Raw genomic sequence first — 20,967 nt, 5'->3', positions numbered from 1 at the left:
GCTGCATTGGGCGGATGACGCAAACGTATATATTCTGTGCTGGCAAACGGTGCAAAAGGAGGTAGGGACTAAGAATCTGTTTCCCCTACCTGCACAATTGCTACACAATTGCTGCCGGAAAAGAGGGGGGGAAGAAGACGGGGGCAGGGGCTGATGCTCGGCATTGATCCCGACTCTACTACGGAGATTGTAGGTATGAGTGGTAGCAGCCGTGTGAGTTGGTGGCGCCGTGGGGCGCGAGCAACAGCGGGTACTTGTTGTGGCTTGCTGAGCAGCGGGGCTGCTGGAAGGTAGCGGGGGGGCCCCTAAGGCGCAGACTACGGGACGTCCTAGGGCGTGAACAGCAAGGAGCCACAAAAGATTTATAGAAGTTACGTGGACGTCTGGTTTTGGGGTCTAGCCCAGAACAACCTGTCCGATGCAACGATCCCTTACACGAGACACACTGACAAGAGTATGACCGTCCTAAAAAGATTCTTTCCCGCAGATGCAGCAAAACCATTTCTCATGACCGGCGCCCACTTTTAAAAGAAGGTAATTTAAAAGTTTTGCAAGCTGTAATTTGGCAGTTGTTGAAGATATAATGATGAAATTTGGCAGGAACGTTACTCCTATTACTATATGTGTTCTAAATAAAAATTAGCAAAATCGGATAGCGAACACACCCACTTAAAAAAAAAATTTTAAGTCAAATTTTAACAAAAAATTTAATATTTTTACAGTATATACATAAGTAAATTATGTCAACATTCAACGACAGTAATGATATGGCGAAACAAAATACAAAAATAAAAGATAATTCAAAACGGACGCCCTTTTTCATTTAATTTGTCTAGAATACTTTTAATGCCATAAGTCGAACAAAAATTTACCAATCCTTGTGAAATTTGGTAGGGGCATATCTTCTATGACGATAACTGTTTTCTGTGAAAATGAGCTAAATCGGTTGAAGCCAGGCCCAGTTTTTATACACAGTCGACCGTCTGTCCTTCCGCTCGGCCGTGAACACGATAACTTGAGCAAAAATCGATATATCTTTACTAAACTTAGTTCACGAACTTATCTGAACTCACCTTATCTTGGTATTAAAAATGAGCGAAATCCGACTATGACCACGCCCACTTTTTCGATATCGAATGCCATAATTCTATACCAAATATGGAAAAAGGTATAAAACATTGTGATTGAATTGGTTTTTTGAAGCAAAATATAACTTTAGAAAAAACTTTGTAAAATGGGTGTGACACCTACAATATTAAGTAGAAAGAAAAAGTTCTGCATGGCGAAATCAAAAGGCCTGGAATCATGGCAAGAATATTGTTCGTGGTATTACATATATAAATAAATTAGCGGTACCTGACAGATGATGTTCTAGGTCACCCTGGTCCACATTTTGGTCGATATCTCGAAAACGTCTTCACATATACAACTAAGGGCCACTCCCTTTTAAAATACTCATTACCACGTTTCATTAGATGCCCATATCGTACAAACACATTCTAGAGTCACCCTGGTCCGCCTTTATGGCGATATCTCGAAAAGGCATCCACCTATAGAACTAAGGCCCAATCCTTTTTAAAATACTCTTTAATACCCTCCATTTGATACCCATGTCATACAAACACATTCCAGGGTTACCCTAGGTTCATTTTTCTAAATGGTGATTTTCGCTTATTTTGTCTCCAAAGCTTTCAGCTGAGTATGTAATGTTCGGTTACACCCGAACTTAGCCTTCCTTACTTGTTAAATCTGTTTTTGTAGCTGATAATTTTTAAAGTGCCAAAGTATTATTTACGGATAAAAGCATCCAAACACCATTATGTACATATTATTCTTAAAAATACTAATTAACTTGTACAAATCACAATATGTAACTAAAATAAAGCACTTTTAGAAATAAAGGATTGTTAACTCATAAAATCATCGTTTTAGTTTTTGTTCTAATAAGAAAAGTGACGAATCTTCGAATATGCATCGCATTAAAATATCAAAGAAAGTAAATACATGCAGATGCAGTTTTTTTCATATAATTTATTAAAAATTATATGTATAGGAAGTCGAAGGCAAATTGAAGTTCCTAGTTCAGTTTAGTTCGCTGCAATCGATCTATGAAGTTTTTAAATATTAGCCCCTACACTGCTTGGTAGCACCCCTTTAATATTACACTTCGGAATTGAACGAGAAACATACCAATATAATGTTAATAAAGCTTTTCAGAATGGTAACCAAAGGAATGTGATAAGATGATTAATTCTTTGGAAAATAATTTATTTATTATTGTTAATGATGCCAAAATAAATACCCACATTTAATTTTTGGCCGGCGCAGTAATTCATTTCTGGTTAAAGTATGATGCCTTAAGGGCCAATTACTGGTGACTTATAACCATAAAACAATAACCATATAAGACAGCTGATCGAACGTACCTTATGGAAATTAATGTAATCGATTAATGCTGCCATACCATAACGCTAACGTCATAACCATACCATAGCCAACCAATTGGTTTTTGGTCTCTCGCCATATCCATAACCTAAAAATATTTGAGTTGGTGAATTTAATAACTTTTTGTAGATTTTATTCATTGTTTTAGATACGTTATGACTAAGAGACATATTTTTTATGGAATATCTTTGTAATTTCTTGCGTTTTCTTCATTTTTATGAAATTTTCACGATTTTTAGGTTAAAGCACCATTAATCGATCACATTGGAGATGGTTATGGATATGGGTATGGTTACGACTATGGAGTTAGGGTTAAGGAAGTTTAATTAGCCCTTTATCATAGAGCTTGTATTTAACCCGATCTCACCTAAAGCTGCAGACATTGGTGCGTTATCGATAACCGTATCGGTAACCTTATAACAGCTGATTCGACCAACCTTATGGGAATCAATGTAATCGATTATTGGTGCCATATCGTAACGCTAAGGTCGTAACCGTATCGTAGTCAAGCAATTGGTCTTTAGTTTTTCGCCATATCCATAACCTAAAAATATTTTAGTTGCTGAATTTAATAACTTTTTGTAGATTTTATTCATTTTTTTGGATACGTTATGACGAAGAGAATTATTTTTTGTGGAATATGTTTGTAATTTTTTGCGTTTTCTTCATATTTATGAAATTTTCACGATTTTTAGGTTAAGGCACTATTAATCGATCACAATGTATCGTATGGGGTTACGCTAGGGATACGACTACAGCGATACGACAAACGGCACCAATAACTCCGCTTTAAATTCCTCGATGAAGCATGATCTGAACTTAAGGCGCATTTACATAAATCATTTTTGTCGCTTTAAATCAAAGAATGCGGCAAAGCTTTCTATTATTATCCTAAAGCGTTTTATTATTATCTGAGAGCGAATCAACTTGACCAAAGCTTTATGTTAATTCGTCTCAAGGGTCAATGTAGATATGTAAAATACTTTCTTTGCACCCGCTTGTAAGCCTCACATTTCACATTTAACTTGCCCATTTAATAAAGGTTCACTCATTTTTATTTTGATATTTTATTTACAATGCTATCACATAAAATATGTAGATTGAATTAGATTGGACATATACGCTTACGATTTTTGTTGGAACCTACTTCTTAACATGGCTTGTCTTTGCTGTGCTTAACTACATGATCGCCTATTCACATGGTGATCTAATGTTTGATGAAATAACTGGTGAGCGTTTGGGTGAAGGCAAGGAACCCTGCATTAAAGGTGTATACAATTTCGTCTCAATGATTATTTATTCTGTGGAAACTCAGACAACAATTGGTTTTGGTGAGAAATATGCTAGTGATGAATGTCCAGAGGCAATATTCCTTTTCGTTATGCAAATGATTATTGCAATTGGTATTGAAGGAATGTTGGTTAGTATGGTATACGCAAAGGCGGCGAGACCAGCAAAACAAATTACTAAATTAAAATTTAGCGATAAGGCGGTGGTAAGTAGTCATGTGTTTTTATATATACATATATTTTCCCTGCATACCCTTTAATGATAGTAGCTTCTTGGGCGACTTTTCATAGAATCATGTCACATCGCCTGCTATCGTTTTTCCTCGTCTGTATATCTTAGTTTTGGGTGGCGCACTAAATTTTGATAGCATTACACTTTATTGGAAAAAATTTAGTGCGCAACTTTTTATCACTATAGTGATAGCCTTTCTCCACTATGACTAAAAATTTTTATTTTATTTTTTTATTACCACTCGGCAAAACACTCCCCAAAACCCAAACAAATTTTTTTTTCAAAAAACTGTTATCGCCAACGTTTTTACAACAGTTTAAAAAAAAAAACATTTTTTGGGTTTTGGGGAGAGTTTTGGTCGAAAAATTGACCCTTTCGCCATTTTTTTTTTTTGCAGGGTCGTTTTTTTTTCTTGATAAATCCTTTCGAAAAATCGATGGCGCGATATCGGTTAAAAAATCGACCCAGTCTAGTAGTCATATCTGATTATTTATCGAAAAATACATTTTAAAGTAGAGTAAATTTTGTTTATCAAATACGCGAATTTTATAGCGATATTGCAGAACCAACAAACATTCGCGTTTTTTAAAAAGACGATTTTTTCGGCATGTAAATAGATCTCTGCGTCACCTTACATATTGACAGCGCCATAGGGTGATTAACGCAATTTTCAGTCTCATTCAGTCTGAGCGACTTCCAAAACCTTCGGGTAGTGTCGTTATCGCTACAACAACAATAACAGCATCATAAGTTAACGGTATCTCAACTTTTGGCTTCGCTGTACATTTCCACCTTTCAAAGGGAAGTGACCTACATTGTGAATGATAACGAAGTGTGATATCTTATCTGTCAAATTCCTGACAGGATGACGACTGACTTTTTAGTGTTTTGACATGGTGTTCAATATGGCGGCGCCTATTTTCAGCGGGTGATAGAAAGAGACACAGAATGAGAAAGCGATAGTCAAATACAAATCAGGTGATCCAATCACTTTGGAATTTTGACGTCTATACAGAAGATATCACACTTAGTTATCATTCACAATGACCTATGTATTTTCACCTTTAGGCTTTCCGCAGTTCAAACTAACTTGGCCACACTTGCATTGAATTCCTTTTCCGCCTATTAACGGTTATTTAAATTTTAAGTGTTTGTAGGGCCTTGTTTTGTGGTAAGAAGCAAAACTTTAATGTACAATATTTTAAACCGTTTTGTTTTAGATTTGCTATCGGGATGGAAAATTGTGCCTGCTATTTCGAGTGTGTGATCCACGCAAACAGCAAACGATTGAATCAAAAATACGAGTATATCTTATATTGGATAAAACGTAAGATTAAATTTGGCTTGGTTCCGATTTTAAATAAACAAATTGCAAAACTCCGCGCTAAACTTCAAGTTTTCGTTTCGAAAGGTTTTGGATCAATTTTTTTTTTTAATTTCCGCGACCTTGCCAGAATAAGCTTCAAGTTTAGGGACGGACTTTTCAAACTTTTCTTCAACCCTTTCCACATAAATCTCTATTTCTCTTAACTTATAGAACACGTGAAGGCGAATACGTTCAAACACGTACAGAACTCAAATTGGACGGCGGTGGACAACAAATAATTGTTTGGCCTGAAATCGTTTGCCACGTCATAGATGAGACGAGTCCTTTGCTCTATTTGAAATCCAGAAGAGATTTGAATGAATCACAATTCGAATTATATGTGTCAATTGTTGGCACATCACAGGCAACGGCAATGGTTACAGAGGCGCGTACTTCCTATGTGCCATGTGAAGATATTTTTTGGGGACAACGTTTCGTAAATGTCATTAATTATGATGGACGTAACGAACGCTATGTTGTTGATTATAGTAATTTCAATACTACGATTTCGGTGAGTATATGTTGTTGTTGTTGTTGTAGCGATAAGGTTACTCCCAGAAGGCTTTGCGGAGTGTTATCGATGTGATGGTCCTTTGCCGGATACAGATCCGGTACGCTCCGGTAACACAGCACCATTAAGGTGCTAGGCCGACCATCTCGGTAACGATTTATATGGCCACATTAAACCTTCATGCTTTTCCTCCCTCCCACCCCCAAGTTCCATGACGAGCTTGTGGTCGCCAGAGCCTCGTCTGTTAGTGACGGGATTCGCCGCTCGAAGGTTGACAATTGGGTTGGAGAAGCTATATATTGCGCTACACAACCCCTTGAATCCCTGGGTGAGTATATCCTGTACATACGTACTTGTTTGATTAGAGAAAAACTATTAGATTAAGACATGAAGGCCAAAAGAGCATCAATTTTGATAACATATGCAGTAAGTATGTTTCCGCTCTTCTATCTAATTCTACCACAGTATGAAAACGAATTTATATCAAATATTTGCTAGGATTATAAGACACCGGGTGTGTTCAAGCCGCCAAATAAATACAGCAGCATTGCTGCAGTGCCACTTAATACATAGTTGTTTGCTTATACTCAAGCTGTTGTTGTTGTTGTTGTAGCAGTGCTTCGCCCTACGTAATAGTTGCGACCGATCACTAATTGTCATCAATATCCTTAACGGGAGTCCAAGGAAACTTGCTGTTTCAATAGGGGTGGACCATAATGAGAGGGATGTTAGAGGCGTTGGTTCCACATTACAATTAAAGAGATGGTTGTTGTCATGTGGGGACACATTGCAAGCGGGGCATACATTTTGTATCTCGGGGTTGATTCTGGATAGGATACAGTTCAACCTGTTACAGTATCCAGAACGCAGTAGAGCTAGAGTGACTCGCGTTTCCCTGGGGAGTATGCGTTCCTCTTCCGCAAGTTTTGGGTATTGTTCTTTGAGTACTAGATTCACCGGGCAATTCCCGGCATAGAGGTTCGACGCCTGTTTGTGGAGTTCGCTGAGGACCTGCTTGTGTTTTTTTGCTTCATATGGCTGAGTTCTCAGGTGTCGTATTTCCTCATAATGCTTACGGAGATGACTCCTTAAGCTCCTGGACGTTGTTGGCTCATCAATCAGATGTCTGTTGGGATGTCCAGGTTTCTGGCTATTCAACAGGAACTGTTTGGTAAGCATCTCATTTCTCTCCCTGGTGGGGAGTATTCTGGCCTCATTATGTAGATGGTATTCTGGGGACATAAGAAGACAGTCCGTGGCGGTGCTGAGAGCAGTATTTTGGCAGGCCTGTAGCTTCTTCCAGTGAGTGGTTTTTAGGCTTGGCGACCATATAGGGGACGCGTAGCATGCAATCGGCTGGTCAATTGCTTTGTATTTGGTAATGAGCGTTTCTTTGTCTTTTCCCCAAGCATTGCCAGCAAGGGATTTGAGGATTTTATTACGGCTCTGGATTTTCGGTACAATTGCGGCTGCATGCTCACCAAAATGTAGATCCTGATCAAACGTCACACCCAAGATTTTGGGGTGTAGGACAGTCGGTAGCATAGTGCCATCGACGTGGATATTCGAAATCGTCGACATTTGGGACGTGCATGTTGTAAATAAGGTCGCGGAGGATTTAGTCGGTGATAATGCCAGGTTTCGCGAGACGAAAAAACCGGAGAGATCTGTTAATGTGCTGCAATGACGCATTTCATCAACATTTCATAGTAGTTACCACTGCTGCTTAAACTATGCCCAACAACATGGGTCATCATAAAATGTAACACAGCTACAACTGCATAATGCACCGCAGAAACTAACTTAACCATTGCACGAATATTAAACGTTCGCAAAATATAACTTCAAAAACCCTCAACCTTTTGAATATATCGTTCTGTGCATTAGAGGAGAATATACCACCACCAGATTCCGGCGTGAACTTCAAAGTTGATCATCAATGCTGCAATTTGTCAAAATAAGTCCTTTAGTACCATTCTTGGTAGACATACATAATTTCGGGCTACCTGATTGGAGTACTTTTTTGTTGTGATGACCGGAATTCCATCTTAGCTTGCATCTCAAAGCGTTGCTTATAAAATTTGACTGCTTTCAAATAACATTAAGCATTGAATTAAAGAACGACCCCGGCGAATATCCGCAAAGGAACATACGTCCATCGCTTTATAATGGACGTTGTGACAGCACACTGCCCTCAAGTGGTCCAATGAAACCAGGCTAATCCTGTTCATGCCCAGTCGTTGTAAGGCAGTGGTTTGTTAACCGTCGAATCTAAAATTGCTCAGCTACAGAGCAAACCTCATCAGCTAAGTAAAATAAATGACGTATTAATATACATACATTTAATGGATAGAAATTGAATTCAATATGTTAGTGAATACAGTTAGTTACTATTAAGAGAGGAAAGAACAGATTTTTTAATGCAAAAAAGCGAGTCCGAAACATCAAATGCGCTAGAGTGGGAGTTGTAATTCTGATAGAAACAGCGGAAGCGCTCATTTAAGTCAAGATTTGTTCTACAATGTTTTAGGTAGAGGTTTGAAATGTCTTGAAGGGCGGGAAGGGACATTAAAGTATACTTCGCTCAGCAGAATGAGCTAGAGGCCAAATCATTTAGTAATTTAATCATAAATACAATACCAAGCATTTCCCTAAGACTAACAAGAGTGGGAAGATTAATAAGTTTCAGGCGATTAGTATAAGGTGGCAGATTATATGTAGAATCCCAGTGGAAATCTCTTAAGGAGCAAAGTAAGAATTGTTTTTGGACTGATTTTATCCTACCAATATGAACCTGGTAGCTGGGTTTCCAAATTATTGCACCATATTCTAATATCGGCCTGACTAATGTTGTATAAAGAGCTTTAGTAACGTACGGGTCGCTAAATTGTTTAGACCATCGCTTTACAAACTCCAGAACACCTCTAGCCTTATTAACAGTTGCAGTAATATGAAGGGTGAAGTTAAGTTTACTGTCCATATTAACACCAAGGTCTATAAAACTGTACACCTGTTCAAGATTATAATTGTTGAGAGTGTAGGAAGCTGGCTGAAGTAATCTACGAGTAAAGCACATACATTTGCATTTTTTTTAAGATTAAGTGGCATATAGTTGATGCTGCACCAATTGTGCAATGAGTCCAGATCTTACATTGTAAAAGAGACCGATCTTTCTTCTGGCATAGGATAAAAAAATGTTTACATCATCAACGTACATCAAAATTTTTGAAAATTTTATTGTTGTAGAAATATCGTTTATAAACAGCAAGAACAGAATTGGGCCAAGCTGACTGCCCTGAGGAACTCCAGAACTTACATCAATGACATTGGACAAAACATTTTTAAAGATCACTCTTTGAGTTCTATCAAGAAGATAAGACGATATCCATTGCGTGAGACCTGATTGAAAGCCCAGAATATCCAGTTTATGAATAAGTAGCGAGTGACATATTTTGTCAAAGGCTTTACTAAAATCTGTGTATACAACATCCGTGTGCATGTATTCTCGAAACCCATTTGAGATAGTTGTGAATTCAAGCAAGTTGGAAATTGTGGATTTTCCCTTGCAAAATCCGTGTTGGCAACTAGCTTGTTTCAGATGTTACATATTTCAATACTAGTACCTTGCACTCGACTTAAATGGAGATGGTGAGGCCATTTACAAAGTAGTCACAATAGTTTTTTAAAGTCTTTAGCACCAACAAATTTTAATGCTTTTAATAGTATAATAGTGCATTTATAAATTGCTGCCTGTTTGTTATATTTTTCAGGTGGATATGAAAGCTGGCAATGAGGATGGGGACTTGGAAGGAAATGAAGAAAATTGACAGTTTCAGTTAGATATAAAATTCTACGATTAATAATGGTATAACGTCGACTTGAGGAGCAAACCTACTTATTCAATTTAAATATAAGTTAATCTATGTCATTGTTAACTTATATTGATTTAGATAAATAATAATAATATCTGATCAATATAGAGTAAGAGCCCGTGACGGCCAGACCTTTGTCATTTTATAAAAGTTGAAATTTCGTCAGTGCATACTTCCAACTGAAGCAGAAAAAAATATGCAAGGAAGGCAATTGGGATAAAGTTTACAACAACTAAGGCATGCCGTGGCGGAATGCGTTTGTAACATTTCAACCATCGGAGGAGTGCGGGTTCAAATCACACTCCTTGGAGAAAAGGCTTTGAAAATATTTACAAGGTATAATCGAAACAGCCTTGCCCGTCCTGATGTCACGTTGTTTAAATTTTTCCCAAATTATAAATCAAAAATTGCTTCAATAAATGTTTTCATGCAATTAAAATAGTCTAAGAGCCTGTGAAAAAAAAAAAGTTGAAATTCCGTCAGTGCCTACTTCCAACTGAAGCAGGATCGTTGGTCTATTATAAAATTTAAGTCATGGTCGCTTTAACAGATATCGTGCGAAAATCTTGCAGAAAAATATACCTTTCTTTCGTCGTTTTATAAAGACTGATTTTCATATATGGTCTTCGTCACGCTTCTTATGAAGCAACTAGCCGCATTGCCAGACGCTTTCCATAGTGGCTTTGATTAGCCAGACACTTTTAATCCTTCTAAACTTCAAAGAACATCGAAGCAAGTTTATACTGAAATTCGAATACAAAATCTTAAAAAAACTTTTGAAATTTTGTTTGCCGTAAAAAAAAACTTTCATTTTATGAAAAAGTACAGTTTTGCATTACAAAAAGTGTCTGGCTGGACAACACCACTATGGAAAGTGTCAGGCAATGCGGCTAGTTGTTTCACGGGCTCTTAGACTATTTTAATTGCATGAAAACATTTATTGAAGCAATTTTTAATTATAATTTATTTAATAATTTGGGAAAAATTTTAACAACGTGAAATCAGTACGGACAAGGCGACAGCTGTTTCGATTATACCTTGTAAATATTTTCAAAGCCTTTTCTCCCAGGAGTGTGATTTGAAACCGCACTCCTGCGATGGTTGAAGTGTTACAAACGCATTCCACCACGGCATGCCTTAGTTGTTGTAAACTTTATCCCAATCGCCTTCCTAGCGTATTTTTTTCTTTGCACAGTACATACTTTGTATATAATCATGAGTTAAAGTTATGCTTTTTGTTGGTGGCCGTTTCCAGACATGTCCGTCCTGATTTCACGTTGTTTAAATTTTTCCCAAATAATTAAATAAATTATAAATAAAAATTTGCTTCAAATAAATGTTTTCATACATTTAAAAGCAATGAGCGCAATTAATTTATACAAATAGACAACATTGGTTAATTCTTTTTAGTTCTATAAATAGAACAAAAACAAAAATACCAGTTGCTTTGAAACCGCAGTTACCGCAGTTTTCTTTTATTTTCATGATCTATTCATAAAAAAAAAATATAAATTTAAGGCGCGATAACCTCCGAAGAGATCTAAGGCCGAGCTTCTCTTCCAATTTGCGTCGTGCTCCTCTTGATTTTCCCTACAAATTGGCCGGACGGGACCTACATGTTTTATGCCGACTCCGAACGGCATCTGCAAGGCAGATGAGTTTTCACTGAGAGCTTTTCATGGCAGAAATACACCCGGAGCGCTTGCCAAACACTGCCGAGGGGCGACCCCGCTTAGAAAAATTTTCTTCTAATTGAAAAATCTTATTTCTAAAATTTTGATGTTGCTTTGCCGGCGTGTGAGGCGGAGCACGCTACCATCACACCACGGTGGCCGCCATGATCTATTCATACATGCGGGAAATTTAAAGTCTTGATTAACGGTTTTGCCCACAACCTAAAGTATTTACATGCCACACAAATTTATAACACACCACCAAAAATTAAATCACAATCACAAATATTTATTTATAGATAAAACAAACATAAATATTTTCATTTTGACTGATGAGTGCATTATAATTCTATCTCAGCTGTCATTTCGTTTATGCCCTATCTCAGCATAAATTCAATATTTTTTGACGTGAGCTGTAGCGTTAATCAAACAAATTCTGAAATGGGGTGTTCAGTCGAGATAGGGTGATGTTCCACCATTGTTCCACTCAGCAGCGATTTGAAACAGCACCCTTCAATTTAGCTTTCATCGATTTTTGTACAAATTTTAGAACTTTTTTATCATTCAAATTTGTAAATATACCCGGAGATCTGGAGTCACCACAATTCATCCCAGTTGATACCACAGTACAAATTCGTCCATTTACAACGCCCGGTGCTCCACCATCACCACGACATGTAACACCTGCACCATGTCCACAAATCATTGATGATGTTAAAGTTATTACATTCTTATATTTGCTAGCACAATCCTTTTTTGATCCTATATTCAGGACAGTAGTTTGGAGAAAAACCGAAGGCTCAGTTGAGTCTTCACATCTTACACCCCATGCACTAACTCGCATTTCATCACCATTCTTTAATTTAGTTTTGCAAAGCGGAATTGCTTTTATTGCAGGACTCTTGGTAAAGGGTGAACACAGTTTAATAGCGGCTATATCCATATGTCTAGTTGTCTCATTAAAATCATCTGGCCTAATAAAACGCTTCACGTTGCGGCTTTCTCCACCATAACTATTGGTTCCACCAGCTCTAACTTTGACCCACTCCTCTTTTTCCAATCTCAAGCAATGAGCTGCTGTAATTACAGTTTCCATATTTACCAATGAGCCAGCGCAAAAATATTTCATAGTAGAATGTAATGAAACCATATAAGGGCGATCCTCTATATTCGAATCTTCGCCCTTAAAAATGCGGAATCGCGAACTTCCACCGCTCAAAAGACTTATAAGCAGAACTAACAGGAGAGCGAGATTATTTTGTAAATTCATTTTAAATAGTGACCTCTTACGACGATTGTTAAGTATACAGTACAAGGCTAGAAAACTCTTTGCGCGCTATTTATACCTTTCTGAAATTTTCAAAATCAGATAAACAAAAAGTTTTCGCTCTACCAAAATAACAAAGTAGATATAATTAAGCATATTCCACAGAAATTAAATTAGCTAGAGTTTGGACAAATATTTTGCCAGTCATTTTTAAAAGTAAATTTCTTTCGATTGTTTATATATATATTAGGGTGTTTAGAGATATTATAGTAAAAACTCAAATTGTATGTTAAGGCCAAGGAAGAAGCCAAAATTGCAAAATCGTACGTAATTTAGAAGGCAGTGCTCAATGCTCTTAAAAAAGTGAGAGCGTAAATTTCTGTACAACTTCTGAAAAAAAAGGCAAGAAATTTTAGTTTGCAAAAAAACTTATTTTATTTGGTTATTTTAAATTACGGATCTTTTTAAAAATAAGTACATATTTTAGGAAATACAAATAATCAAATCAAAGTGTTTATATTTTGCCTTTAGAAGTGAACGGTTTCTGTAGGCTTTCAAAAACGGCCTTTTTTGTTGGTTCAGTCGGAACGCGTTTTCGATTATCCTCTACAATCTGCAGTAACAACTATTTTTCCTGCTGATCTTAGTAAACAACAGCATTGCTTTACTATTAGTAAAGTCTGCCAATTCACATTTATCACTTAGTAAATTGGCATTTCCTCTAAACATCCTTATTCAATAAGCGACGGACATCATAATCACAATGTTCAATTTTTTTCATAGCTCACTTTCTTGCAAAAAAATGAAATGGCTTTAGCTATCTCTTCACCAATTTCTCTGCGTTCTATAAGCTTTTTTTCAAAACATTTGGTCATAGAAAGCTGTATTACTGCTGTTTGGGGTCTCTACCCAGTTTGTCATATACAAAAGTGCTCCAAAACGAATAATAATAATAGATAGTAAACTCCTTGAGTGTGGAAAAGGATCATTTTATATTTATTTTTATTTATTTATTATTTAAAGTCAACTAACAAGAGTGGTCGACTAACAAAATACAAAGCAAAGTAACATTAAAAAAAAGATAGCGTAAAAATATATACAAGTATAGAATTAAATATGGAATTAATTAAAAATTTACAATTTTGTTTAACGTTGAACAAGAACTAAAATTAAACTATCATTATAAATTAAACTAGTAAACTTTAAGATATCAGTTGAGACTGAGAAGTATAGCATTGCGTAAGGCAACAAACGAACATTCGATACTAATGCAATTATACAAGTCGTTATAGTACGAGCACCAAACACGTATAGGATCATCATAAATAAGCTTAACGATCCAGCGAGCGCGATTTATATGCCCAAATGCTCTCGAATCATTTTTTTCTATTGGTTGCCTTAAACCAATATCGTCAGTCCAATAAGTTCGAGGTAGTAATCTCGAAAATGGTCTTTCTTACTCAGATGATGTAGCAAGGATTCCATGGCACCATTTCTTAGCTCAACTTCTCCAGGAGAAATAATTAGTGGTGTGTAGTCTGATGGAACAATTTCTTTCTATGATTACTTTAACCTTTATGTATGTGATTTTCAGGTGAACTTGAAGATCCCAAACATAATGTAAATACCTTACTCGAAACTATTTCCATTAAGTGGTGGCGACATGGAAACCATAGAAGTTCTTTCTTCAGCTGTTTTTCAATGAAAATGCATACACCACTTTTGATACCAATATTGACGGCTGTTGTATCAATGCCCGTACCAATTACTTTATTGTCGAGATCCCATATCAAAAAGGCTATTCTAAGCCTTTGGTGAAGAAACATCTTCGTTCTTGCTTACTAAAACTTTAAAATTTTTTTTTTTTTTTTTTGGAAGAAGGTTGATAAAATTCGTCATCAGTACCATGTTCTGTACAGTTTTTTGCACTTGAACTATCATTTTAGTCATCATCGGCTGAATTAATTGAAGGAGAAGTGGATTTTGCAGGAGGAGAAAATTGCTTCTCTTCTTTTTCAAATCTAGTGCACTTTCTTGCTTTTTAAGTACTCTTTGCCTTGAGATGAAACGATCATTTTTCTCTCTGTTCTTTGGTTAATTTAATTTTATTTTTCTTTAAAAGTAGCCACTGTTAATGCACCTTTTCTAATTTTTCAATCGAACCCCTCGTATATTTATTCGGGACTATTGCTTTACACCAAACTTTATATTTGAGGCATTATAACAATTTTACAATTCAGTAATCTAATTCTTAAAATGTTTTACTTCTGAGTCCGTAAAAAGAAACGAACAAATCTTTCTAAAATTAAGTTTTACAGAAATTTATGAAAACTTAACCTTATTGAGCACTGCCTTCCAATTGTTTTACTGTGCTAAGATTTTGTAAAATAATTGGAGGGTCCCTAGCTCTCTAAAAAAACTTTAGATTTTTGAACCAGCCTAATATGTACATATATGTTTATTTACAGTTGAACTATAGTTCTGTTACCATGATCGTATATTTAATGATTAAATACGGAAAAGTACACATACCACACTTATTCTTTATACTTGTTCGCAAACTTATTGCGTGATCTATTGTTTACTACCATAAAACCAGATTAAATACGGAAAAGCACACATATTAAATTATATTTATTAGCAAACTAATTGTGTGATCTATTGTTTACTAACATAAAACCAAATTAAATACGGAAAAGCACACATATTAAGTTATATTTATTCGCAGACTAATTGTGTGATCTATTGTTTACTACCATAAAACCAGATCAAATACGGAAAAGCACACATATTAAGTTATATTTATTCGCAGACTAATTGTGTGATCTATTGTTTACTACCATAAAACCAGATTAAATACGGAAAAACACACATATTAAGTTATATTTATTCGCAAACTAATTGTGTGATCTAATGTATACTGCCATAAAACCAGATTAAATACGGAAAAGCACACATATTAAGTTATATTTATTAGCAGACTAATTGTGTGATCTATTGTTTACTACCATAAAACCAAATTAAATACGGAAAAGCACACATATTAAGTTATATTTATTCGCAAACTAATTGTGTGATCTAATGTATACTGTCATAAAACCAGATTAAATACGGAAAAGCACACATATTAAGTTATACTTATTCGCAGACTAATTGTGTGATCTATTGTTTACTACCATAAAACCAGATTAAATACGGAAAAGCACACATATTAAGTTATATTTATTCGCAGACTAATTGTATGATCTATTGTTTACTGCCATAAAACCAGATCAAATACGGAAAAGCACACATATTAAGTTATATTTATTCGCAAACTAATTGTGTGATCTAATGTATACTGCCATAAAACCAGATTAAATACGGAAAAGCACACATATTAAGTTATATTTATTCGCAGACTAATTGTGTGATCTATTGTTTACAACCATAAAACCAGATTGAATACGAAAAAGCACACATATTAAGTTATATTTATTCGCAGACGAATTGTGTGATCTATTGTTTACTACCATAAAACCAGATTAAATACGGAAAAGCACACATATTAAGTTATATTTATTTGCAAACTAATTGTGTGATCTATTTTTTACTAGCATAAAACCAGAATAAATACGGAAAAGCACACATATTAAGTTATATTTGTTCACAAACTGATTGTGTGATCTATTGTATATTGCCATAAAACCAGATTAAATACGGAAAAACACACATATTAAGTTATATTTATTCGCAAAATAATTGTGTGATCTATTGTTTACTACCATAAAACCACATTAAATACGGAAAAGCACACATATCACTGCGTTACACACATTCTGTCCTATGAACCAAATATACTTTTTCGGAAAGGGGAGAAAAAATAAAAATACACGTGTATCGGCGAATTTCATGTACACGTCAAAAAATTTTTTTTTATGTATAAAGTATAAAGTTCGTAGGGTCCGTCTGTCCGCCTGTGTGAAAGACTTTGGATCGATTTAACCCTTTTTCCGTGACCCAATCCAGCTGAATTTTTGCAGGCAGACTCGTGAAAATGTTTGTATCACGTCAATTTAAAAAAAATAGATTTTTATCAATCCTCAGATTTTCCTGAATTTTTTTTTAAATGGTTATCGGTTTTTTGTAAAAGTTTCAGGTCACTAAAAAACCGAATTTTTTTATTAATTTTATTATATTAAAATTAAAAATTGTTATATTAAAAATTTCAATGCTTTTAAAGAAACTTAGGCCTTTTATTTTTGCGTGTGTAAGTATTTGTGTCAGTATCGCGACAAATAGACCAACAGTATTCGCCAAGCATATGCGTAATGTCTTGTCCTTTAAAGCGCTTTTCGATAGCCACAATGTCCTGATGGAATCTTTCGCCATGCTCATCGCTACAACCTCCTAAATCATCAGGGAAAAAATCTAAATGATTGTGAAGGAAATGGATCTTTAGCGACATTAATATGACCATCTCGCTATATGCCGAAATCATTTCTGCAACAATATTTTATAATTGGCAGCTCGTTTGTTGCCAAGAAACTGCTCAATAACGGCAACTGTGCCTTTCCATGCACGTTGTTCGATAGCATTCTATTTTGATGAAAATTCATAACTTGCTACTATTTTTTTTAATCTTCGGACCATTAAATCATACCAATCATTATAAAAATAAAGTTACTGCCTTCTTAAAAACCACCTGCATGAATCTTTGCCCCGCTCAATTTCGGAAAAATTTTGCGCAAACTTGCAATCGCCTCGCCCTCACGATCCAGTTTTTTAACAAAATTTGATACGACACCGAGCTTAATGTGTAGGGGTGGCAAAATGATTTCAGATAGCTGCACCAATGGTAGATTTTCTATACTTTATACGCCTACTTTGTAACATATTCGCACAATAAATCATTCCACTAAAATTCAGGGTAATGCTGATCTCTTTTGCGACCTTCCCATGTACACAAAAAGCACCGGTGGGTTGGAAATCAACGCTTAACACCCATTAGTAGTAATCCGACCACTTTCAGATCGCAGCATATTTTCCAATTATGCTCTTGGTACTTTATCAGCTGTAATATTAATTCCATGCCATCGTATGTTTCTTTGAGGTTTGTGGCATATGCGATCGGGTCAGCTGGATGTTTGTTACCGATATGAAGCAGCACGACTTTAAGGCTGTTGACCGTTGCATCGATGAAAAGTCGCTACTCCTCTGAAATATGAGGGTAACCAATTTTTGCAAATAAGCCAGGTTTTTCCCCGATCTTCGTGCAATTTAAAAAATTCGTCACATGGAATAGTGCTACGTCGATCACGAGCGGCTGTTATTTTAAAATCAGCCGCCACTATATTCCACTGCTTAAAGCCGGATGCAAAGAGTTCCGCTGTCCTCTTTGACAAATTTTCGTCTCGTAAAAGGTCATTGAAGTCGGCGTGCGTTACTAAATGCGACACCGCAGTCCCTAGATCACTGGGTGTTGGTAGAAATTCCGATACTTCTGGATTCTCGCATCTCGCATTCGATGCAAGAAATATTGATAGCAAGGTTGGTACTACTGTTGGTTCTCCATCTCTTAATTCGGGAACATCATCAAAAATCTCCATTGAAGGCGCTATACGTTCTTCTGGTGAGTACAGAACCGTTGGAATAACCGATTCTACATTAGCGTAGCGAATTATGTTGCGGCAAAAGTATTGGTACCCTTTAGTTTGAGTAAAAGTTACGCAAAAGCAGCACAATTAATTGCAGTGCTCCGTATGTGGTAGCCAAATTGTTGATACAGCGTACTTTATTGTTGACCTTCCATCAGTAAACTTGCATAAATTTCTATAGCAATAGTCGCACACGACTTCCGGAGTATACCACAAGTAAGGAACATAAGCAGTCTTGAATATTTTCTGAAACGAATTAACCACTGCTTTCGTAATATTTTTAAAATTTTTGCTTGGTGCGAATAAGCCACAAACGTAACAAAAGTTATTTCGAGTCGGGCACTGCATGTTTTCTCAGATGAAATATAAGTTAGGTTCCATTGAGACTTGAGCGAGATACGGATAGAAATTTAACATGCAAATGCAACAACAACGTTGTGATCCTGATATTTATCTGGTTCAATTTCTGATCCGTATAGCAGTTCTGTTCGTTTCGTTTTCTGTAATAGATTTTTTGACAGCTAACCACTTTTGAGTTGGTAGCACTCATGGCTCAACTATATGGTTGGCTCATCTCTACAGCAATAACATACCTTTGTTCACATTGCCAAAATTAGCGTGTTGGTGTTAGACGAATGGAATTTAATGAAAACATAAAACTTAGCAGCATTTGTAAGTAGTAAGAAAATGTTGTAAATTCGTTGGTTTCTTTTTAAGTTTGCTATCTCCTTCTGACAATCCCCACTCCAGTGAAATGAAAAAAATAAAATCAGCTGGTGAGATGAGCCAACCATATAGTTGAGCCATTGTAGCACTGAACTAAATACGTGTACATTTGTGTATACATAAAAGATCTCGCCATATTTAAAAGCAAAAACACTGAAAGAGTAAACAACTTGAAGATGATGTCAGGAAAATAAATAGTTTGCTTACGTGCGAGCAAGGCGAATCTATACTAGGTGGTGGTAAAGCGAATTCAACCAATTCGCCGTGCGGAAGAATGTCAAGTCAAAATAAAATTTCCATTGATTTCGATTAAATGACATATTGCAGTACTAGGCTTTGTATGGAAAATTATCAAGAAGAAGCAATCAGCTGATGGGATAACACCACCTGTAATGAATTCGCCTTGCGTGCGAGTTAATAATTCTATCAGTATCTTAAAATTTTGTGTACGTTTGTTCTTATTTTCTACAAAACAGATGTTTTATATTAGTGCTGCCAGCTCTCATAAAGTTGATCCAGATCGTTCCAATGAGATTTGAGCCAGAGCCAGAGCTCGATAAACCAATGGAACGGCCCTATATATAAATACGTTTTCGCACAACAGAACTTAAAACAATTGTCAAAGTTTACGTCTCCTAGTACCGCAACTGTCAGCTGATCGGAACAAAAACACCAACGGCACAGAGTGTGTTGTATCAAACAATAAATTAAACGAATTTAAATCAGGCATGCTTAACGAACGAAACGATATCATTTCGTTACGATAATCAACGTTAATAAACGAAACGAAGTCATTTCGTTTCGTTTATTAACGTTAAGAACGACAAATTAACGTTAATTTGACGATCTTAACGTTAATAAACGAAACGAAGTGACTTCGTTTCGTTTATTAGCGTTGATTATCGTAACGAAATGATATCGTTTCGTTCGTTAAGCATGCCTGATTTAAATGATGCAATAGCCGTGTTTTTTAACACGCGTATATCCGTTTACGCTTAAACTTTATATTGACTGCTAAGAGACAAACTATAAATACACTTCTGAAATTGCTGCGCATAAATTTTGTCCTACTAAATTTCAATACGCATTATACTCAGATGTAACTGAAATATGTGTCTTTGTTTCACCCTGTACACTAATTCTATGTATTATATGTGTGTCCACAATTCATCGCAACTGATTCAGCTATATGTTATACCCTATGGCCATACGAGCGTTGCGTTTCCGCTTTTCGGTACACCCTGTTGCTGTAGCTAGTTGTTTTACCACAGCCGCTAGATGGGTCTCCTAAGCATTATCTAAGCGAAGATAGGCGTTTTTTAACACGCGCAAACGAAACGTATACGCGCGTGTTAAAAAACACGGCTAATATTGATTATCAATTCAATGTTTCATCTGTCATACCAGTTGTAAGTGTTGTAAAAGTCATAAACAGTTTAGTGTTACAAAATTACTATTGATAAACTACAAATATATGGAGTAGGATGGGTCGAAAAACAAATTTTTTTTCGGAACGCTGTAGTAGTTTAAAAATTTGGAGTGCCTTCAAGTTACGCCGAAAAAAGTGAAAACAATTTTTTTTTTAATTGAGGAAAATCTTAAACTGATAAAAAAAAAATAAATTTTTTTTTTTTAATTTGACGTGATACAGACATTTGCACGAGTCTGCCTGAAAAAATGCAGCTCGGTTGGATGACGGAAAGGGTTAAAAATCGATCCAAAGTCTTTCACACAGGCGGACAGACGGACACTATTAGCTTTATACTTTATACATAAAAAAAAATAATTCTGACGTGTACATGAAAATCGCTGATACACGTGTATTTTTATTTTTTCTCCCCTTTCCGAAAAAGTATATTTGGTTCATAGGACATAACTAAAGCTCGTTTTTGCAACGCAGTGTATTAAGTTATATTTGTTCCCAAACTAATTATGTGATCTATTATATAC

The 20,967-nt window shown here is 35.8% G+C and overlaps 1 protein-coding gene across 5 annotated transcripts in view; it reads left to right on the top strand.

Annotated features, from left to right (window-relative positions):
* Positions 1-20,967, top strand: part of Irk3 (Inwardly rectifying potassium channel 3) — a 33,876-nt gene that overhangs the window by 7,814 nt on the left and 5,095 nt on the right. For 2 of the 5 annotated variants that reach the window (XM_067768386.1, XM_067768385.1), the window contains exons 4-7: positions 3,545-3,940; positions 5,187-5,293; positions 5,504-5,843; positions 9,614-9,708. In XM_067768386.1, the coding sequence (XP_067624487.1) occupies positions 3,545-3,940; positions 5,187-5,293; positions 5,504-5,843; positions 9,614-9,670 (900 nt within the window). In that variant the 3' untranslated portion in view covers positions 9,671-9,708. Of the gene's footprint in view, positions 1-3,544; positions 3,941-5,186; positions 5,294-5,503; positions 5,844-9,613; positions 19,780-20,967 lie in introns of those variants that run through there. The other 3 variants (XR_010949916.1, XM_067768383.1, XM_067768384.1) reach the window with 3 other exon arrangements.

This window comes from Eurosta solidaginis, chromosome 2, assembly GCF_040869045.1.
Source record: "Eurosta solidaginis isolate ZX-2024a chromosome 2, ASM4086904v1, whole genome shotgun sequence".
In the NCBI taxonomy this organism is placed as follows: Eukaryota; Metazoa; Arthropoda; class Insecta; order Diptera; family Tephritidae; genus Eurosta; species Eurosta solidaginis.
Note: the sequence above shows the minus strand (reverse complement) of the source record. Positions and strands in the feature narration are given on the sequence as shown.